The sequence below is a fragment of the Gossypium raimondii genome, chromosome 3 (genome assembly GCF_025698545.1).
Source record: "Gossypium raimondii isolate GPD5lz chromosome 3, ASM2569854v1, whole genome shotgun sequence".
NCBI lineage: Eukaryota > Viridiplantae > Streptophyta > Magnoliopsida > Malvales > Malvaceae > Gossypium > Gossypium raimondii.
The window spans coordinates 33,848,464-33,855,913 of record NC_068567.1 but is presented as its reverse complement, the minus strand read 5'-3'; the positions used below and the strand labels follow the sequence as shown (position 1 = coordinate 33,855,913).

The 7,450-nt window shown below is 29.6% G+C and overlaps 1 protein-coding gene across 1 annotated transcript; it reads left to right on the top strand.

Moving 5' to 3' along the window:
* Window positions 1–774: 774 nt before the first annotated feature.
* On the top strand, window positions 775–3,119 carry LOC105794116 (uncharacterized). Its single transcript, XM_052628282.1, has 3 exons — window positions 775–1,128; window positions 1,837–2,058; window positions 2,721–3,119. Exons 1-3 carry the CDS (start codon window positions 1,106–1,108, stop codon window positions 2,872–2,874), a joined length of 399 nt encoding a protein of 132 aa, XP_052484242.1. The 5' UTR covers window positions 775–1,105; the 3' UTR covers window positions 2,875–3,119.
* Window positions 3,120–7,450: the final 4,331 nt, after the last annotated feature.

Here is a 7,450-nt window from a genome sequence, read left to right as displayed (position 1 = left end):
AAGAATATCTCTAATTAGAATCCCTAAAAATCAGCTATAATCTCTATAAGATATGCTATTCAGTGCTATCAAATAATCAAAAATTCTCAACAACTTGGCTTTCTTTTTTCTTTTTTCCTAAACTGAATGTGGGATTATCTTGCTATATTAAGGTTGATTCATAGTGCTACTTGGCCTATTTAAGACAATAAGCTAAACTCTTCTGTGTCTTCATTCATAGAGATAAATTGTCACTGAAGCAGTTGGCCCTAGGAGTGAGTATTCGATCGAGTCGAGTTGAATTGAGTCAAAAAATTTTGAGTTAGTCGAGTTGACGAATCTTATTTTAACAACCGAACTCAATTTGAATTTTTTTGAATCGAATCGAATCGAGTCAAAAAATTTCGAGTCAAGTGGAGTCGAATTAATGAATCTTACTATTTATACTCAATGTTACGTTTATATGAGCCGATTATTTAACTAGTAGACGAAATACTAGATTATTTAACTGTATAGACAATATAATGGTTTTGCCTTTTAACTTAATAACTAAACATTTATCAAAATGACGTAATTTTGTCTTTTAACTTAATGATTTTGACTTTTAACTTTAAAAAGGTAAACATTTATCAAAACGATGTAGTTTTGCCTTTTCTTATTTGGATTTTTGGATAACTCGAATTGTGTAATTCATATTCGAGTTAAACCGAAAAAATTAATTTTTTATTCGAGTTTATCCGAATATTTTGATTAACTCAAATAACTTGAACTATTTAATTCAAAATTTGAATTTTTTATCGAGTTTTCCGAATCGAATCGGATTTTGCTCACCCCTAGTTGGCTCAAAGGTTTTCCCTGTCGTTCTGATTGATAGTATTACATGGTTTGTTTAATACAATAAACTAAATTCTTGTGTTTTGCAGAAAGAAGAAGCCAAAGTCACCATCTAGAATATCTATTAAACTATTATGTTAGGATACTTCAAAGACATCGTGAGCAATTTACTTTGTCCAAAGCTTGGGACGCTGTCACACACGGGCTGCAAATATATCCATCAAGCCCAGAGCTCTTTAAAGCTTTGGTGGAGATCAGCTGTCTTTACACAACTCCTAATAAATTACGGTGGATGTTTGATGAGCACTGTCACAAGTAAGATCATCTTCCTTATATCTCTTCAAAGTGTTCAGGGTTGTGCTTTTTGTTTTAGGGAGCAAAATCCATATGCTAGATATCTATATATGTCCTTGTTTTAGCCAAGCTTTTCAATTTAATTTAATTTTTTAGAAGTTTTTACCTTTTGCATTGGACCTATTTTTACTGGAGGGTTACTTTTTCTGAAAGCTGTTTAAAATTATGGGAAGTGGTAACTAGTGCATTAAATGCTATATTTTTATAGAAAAAAAAGTGCAATCAATGCACTACTTTTTCTTAAATTTGACAAGCTGTTCATTAAATGCTATATTGTTAAAAGTGCAATTAAATATTTGTTAACTAGTGCCTGTAGTCATCCACAACTGGACCTTAAAATCAAATTGTATGTTAAATAGTCTCTGTTATTTGAGATAGTCATATATATTCTTTTCCTTTTTATACCTTGACTGCCAGCTTCATTCAGTAATTTTAATGTTATTTTCAAATCTTTTTAGTGTATTTATTGTTGATCACTCATAATAAATGAGTGAAATTACATACTTAAACATGTATATTCTATTTTTACATTCCATTTCTCTCTCTATAAATGACTTAACGAGGAATTTTTGAGCAAGTTTTTTCTTTAAGGATTTAGCATTTTACTTTTGGGTTTGTCAAGAAATTTCATGGCTTACATTGACAGTGTTATTCTGTAAATATTTTCAGGAAACCATCAGTAGTTGTTTGGCTTTTTGCTTTAATATTTGAGATAAGTCGGAGTGGCTCGCTGCATAGGATCCATGGATTGTTTGAGAGGGCACTAGCAAACGATAAATTTCATAATTCAGTTATACTCTGGCGATTGTATGTCGCATATGAGATTAACGTTGTTCACAATCCATCTGCAGCGAGGCGAATATTTTTTCGTGCTATTCATGCCTGTCCATGGTAAGCGACTTTCCGCTTGATGTCCTGATAAATCAAATTAAAAGAACAAGCCATAATTGTAATTAACCTATTAAATGGATACCATTTGTTAGATAGGTTTAGGAACCAAAATCTGAAATTAATGCAGTTAATCTGCTTTAGTGATTTTGTAGTTTCTCCAATTTATGAGTAAACTAGCGGAAATATGGTATGAAAAGAGAGGGCCAACAAACAAAGAATTTTACTAGGAGAGTTGGTGGAAAATGTAGGGTTTGTGCTTGTTGCTAGGTTCTGATTATTTTTCGGTAAAATACTAGAAAAAAATTCTTTCGATTTGGAAATAAATGAACATTACTATGGGTAGTTACTATAAGTGGGTATGCAGGAACATTTATATGAGACTTGCCTGGGAATATAGTATATATATCAGGAAAAATAAGTCTGATAATTGCTGCAAGAAGTTGGCTTACATGTTTTGGGTGGGTATGTATCAGGCACGTCAGAAAGAAGGAACAAAGTTGTTTTATGACATGTTTTGTTACAATGTTGTTTAAGCTTACCAACTGAATGTTTTGACTTGCATTTCTTAATTGCAACTTTGAATACATTTTAAACTTGATATGGTGTAGGTTCATTTATCTGTGTTTAACTATTGTTCCATAACATGTAATAATGATTGGCAGGTCAAAAAAGCTTTGGCTAGATGGTTTTCTCAAATTGAACTCCATCTTAACCGCAAAAGAGCTGTCAGATCTTCAAGAAGTAATGAGGGAAAAGGAGTTGAATTTAAGGACAGATATTTATGAAATCCTTTTACAAGATGAGATACTGTCATGATGCCTGCTTGCACGCCATCCCAGGTTATATAAATCTGTAACTCTGAAAATATTATGTTGTACATATGTAGATATAAAAACTCTTTCAATTATTGTGTATGGCTAGAATGGACTAATGGAATGTCGGTCTTTGGATTTTGGGGGTGCCCAAGTGCCGCATTCTGTGGTCGCTTAGGATTTGGTTTCTGAAATCATAACAATTTCTTGAGTTTTATTAGTAAAATAGCTGACATTCTTGATGATTAAGCTGGTTTTTCAATGATTTCAAAAGTGTTACTATATAGGCGATCTTCAACAAGTCCTTAGTAATTAAGAAAATCACCTAAGCTCTTCAGGTGTTTGGGTACACAGTTTCTTGTGGTAATCAACCTTAAACGATTACAACTCCAATACAATGAATTTGTACAGTTGTTATTATATATTAAATTTCGTACATTATTCCTTCATAGGATGAACACCCAGTAAATATGTCATCATAATTTGAGTTTTTAGATTTTATGATCAAATATGAGTGATTTTAAATGAAAGACCCCACATCCTAGAAAAGGAAGACCTAACCCCACGGCGGTACAGCATTCAATTGTTTTTTTAAATGAAATGACAGAAATTTGTGTAATTTAGATGTTAGACAGGAATTTTAACGTCAAATAAGAATTTGGAGATAATAAGAAGGGAATTACATTATTTCCATAAAACTAAAATGCAATTCATTTAGGAATTGAATATCTATTTACATGTCACAAACCAACCAGTAATAATATTTTAACACTGCAAATATTAAAAATTAAAAAAAAGAGTTAAAATTTTGGTCTCTTTTCAAATCGGTGGATTTAGTTATTTTTCTTTAAATTTTAAATTTTAACCTTGATTTAAATGGTGGTAACTAAATTTGTTGGGTTAAAATTTATTTGGATCTCTAAGTCCTATCATAAGCTATTGCTGTGTGTGGATTGTTTTGTTAGTCTGTAGTCTGGATTGATCCAATTCTTGATTTGTGCTATAATAATTTATTTCGTTGTTGTAATTCTTTGTGAGTACTTGCACTTTGATTCTTCTGTGTTTGTGTAAAGTTAAAGATTTAGTCTTTGATTATTTTTAGTCTCTATGTTTTTAAAATTTTAATTTTTTTGAAACAAATTACCACCGTTATATCTATTAATTGATTTTTAGTAATAGGTGAAAATATAAAATCACATGGCATAAGATTTTAAAAAAGAATAACTTATCGACTTTAGTGATTGTGGTTTGGTTAGGATTAAAATTTTAAAATTTGAATTAAAAAAAAACAAATTAAAATATATCAACAAATCTAAACTAAAATTTCAAACTCTAACCTAGTAGTAAGTTTGTGCACAGGACCAAGCTAGTTTTCGGAACATTCATTTCTTGAAAAAGAAAAGAAGTATTGTTTAGCTATTTTCAAGAGAACCAATTAAAGAAGCAAAAGTTTTAGAAGGTGTTAAGAACACGGAAATATGGTCGAGTTATTAGGTGATTAATGGAAACATTGGAAGTGTAACACTCTATATCTGACTTGATCGTCGGGTTCGAGTTATAATATGTCACATTCGTTATCGAAGAAACTACAAGTAATTATTTTAATTTTTCAACAATTCATACATGTTAAAATCATTGCACATTTACAATATGCTTTGTAATCATATCAAATTTTATATGGGCTTATAGAAGTTCTTTTAATTACCTAAAGTTGAATAAGGATTAAAGTGTAAAATTTAATAAACTATCGGTTCGACGTTGCAACTTTGAGGGTTTCAGGTTACGATGTCATTCACTATCCATTTCTTGTTGCAACGTTAAGGATCCGATGTCGTGACGTGAATTCTGTTTTCATGAAATTCATATGTATCAATTCACAACACCCTAAAAAATGTTCATATACCACATTTTAATCAGTACAGCTAATATATCATTCTCATATGCCCATTTCCAACCTTTAGCCTCATATAATTCAACATATAACTTAATCAAAATTTATCAAGCATTTTCACTAGAAATCTTAAGCACATACTTTGTTTTAACATATGTAAATGCCATATCCTATTACTAAAATATTAAAACCATACCCCCTCTAAGCCTTGAGATGTTATATGATGAGATAAGATTGTATCTTCACTCTAAAGCTTCAATTCAAGCTTCTACTACCTATGCGTTGAAAAATAACTCGATAAGCTTATAAACGTTTAGTAAGTACGTCAAGTATTAAACTTACAATTACCTTTATTAAATTTAACATATCGATAATTTAAATATAACACAACGAGTTTATCTAAATAATCATTAAACATATATTTTTACATACAATCTTACCACATTTCACTTATTGATTCACTATGATCAATTTCACTTAACATTTTTCGTTTTGCCTACAATAGGCTCAATAGGACATATAAGATATGCAAAACAATTACTAATTTGCACAGAAGTGTCACTTTCAATTGCACCAGAGTGTCACTGTCAGTTCCACCGGAGTGTCTCTGTTAATTGCATCGAAGTGCCATGATCAATTGCACAAAAGTTTCACTTTAAATTTGCGTGTTGAAAGTTTCTTAGTTCAATGCTATCTATATCTCACTAGTTCACATCTTATCTACTTGGGAAAATATATCAAAATTATCTTCACTTTTACATCTAAGAACATAACTTATATACTTTTGCATTCTTTTAATTAAGTCATTATTATAGAATTTCAATAAACACTATAGTATTGTTTCTTTGACATATGGAATATATAATAGACTTATAATATTCCATATTTACTACCAAAGTGTTGTTATATTTCCCATGTCACTACACATTTGCAATTTAATGATTAATTTCAAAAAATTGATATTCTTGACATGTCACTTTAATTTCACTTAGCATTGAAACTTACTACCATAAACACTCAATTAAAATTCTCCATTAATATTTTATTACACATATCAAATTTTGGTCATTTTGCTATTTAATTTTCTTTGCATTTATTTGACTTTACTTGACTTTACAATCTTTTCAATTTAGTCCTTGCTAACATATAATTTAATAATCACTATATTTTCACTTCTATATTCATTTCACTGCCATAATTGCTTCACACATATTTATTACAATATTTTAGAACACATAGCCACTTTTGAATATTTTACAATTTAGTTCTTAGCCATATGAAATTCCATAACCACTATAATATCTCTTCAATATCACTTTGTATTTACTCACTCACACCTAACACTTCATTTAAACTCTTTATCCTATTATTTTGTTTTACACAAAATTTTTACACTTTTCAATTTAGTCCCTTGTTCCATACTTTCATTACACAATTTACTTTGAAATTTAAATTAAATTGATATTTTCACTATACTTTAATCAATTTCAAATTAAATAGTAATACAAATGTTTTAAATTAATCACACAATTTTTAATATAACAATTTCACATATTTTGTTAGGATTTCACTATTTTTCCTTTAATTCTCTTCCTTCCTTACTTTTGTCACCATCTTCACTTTGTTTCCAATAATTCCATTATTTCTCCTCTTTTCTACTTCATGAATACATCAAATACATAATCAAAACTCACACTAAAATTACTTTCTTATGCTTCTACTTCAATTAAACATAAATTCTATCGAAATACTTGAATTTCTCATCTTGTCTCTTTAATCTCTTCACTTTTTCCACAACTTTCTCTACTTTCACTTCCAATTTCTTTCTTCCAAGATGATTTTCTAAATCTCTAAGGTCTCTATTTCACTTTTCCTTTTTGGTGGGTATGGAAATTCTCAAGATTTTTGAGTGAAAAAGGTGAATTTTATGGAAAAGGATTAAATTGTAGAAACAAAGAAAGTTTCTCTTCTTCATTTCTTATGCACGTTGGAAACAAATGGGAAGGATGAAGAACTTCCTCCATCTTTATTCTTTTTATATTCACTTTAATTAAGTAAGATATTAATAAAATAATATTAAATAATTTTATCTAATCAAATCTTAATACCTAGCCCATAATTATCATGATAATTATTCTATTTGAGAAATAACTAAATTACCCCTAATCATTTTCTACAATTCTTTCCTTGAATCACTACTTTATTTGGTAATTTTTTGATTTAGTCCCTCATGTTTCCCCACTTATTCAATTTGGTCCTTGCTTACCGGTTTCATGTCACAAGAAACTTTAGATTATTTTTATTTTTGGTCCTTCAATTTTCTTATATTTACATTCCAATCTCTCAACTTTTGAATATTTACACTTTGACCCTTAAAACTTTTCATATTTTTTACAATTTAATCAATACCTCGAATTTATTTCTCTCAATACCCAATCTTTTCAATTTCTTCTGATATCCAATTGCCTTCTCTACTAACACGAATAATTCTTATATAATTTTTTTTGAAAATTCTAACACATGGCAACTTGTACTAACACTATTTTCGACTCAGGGGGTTTTAGCGATATTACAGGAAGTGATTGCCTTCCCTTTATCACTATTCCTAGAACGATCTATGGCGATTGATAATCGGCTTGTGGAAGGGAGACTAAAACCTTTAAATCTCATTTAGAGAGAGACCTAGAAC

Bases quoted from the DNA above. Each gene is read 5' to 3' on its own strand.
- LOC105794116 (XM_052628282.1), top strand. From the start codon at position 1,106: ATGTTTGATGAGCACTGTCACAA. The intron at 1,129-1,836 runs GTAAGATCATCT...AAATATTTTCAG, and splicing joins TTTGATGAGCACTGTCACAA to GAAACCATCAGTAGTTGTTT. The intron at 2,059-2,720 runs GTAAGCGACTTT...AATGATTGGCAG, and splicing joins GCTATTCATGCCTGTCCATG to GTCAAAAAAGCTTTGGCTAG.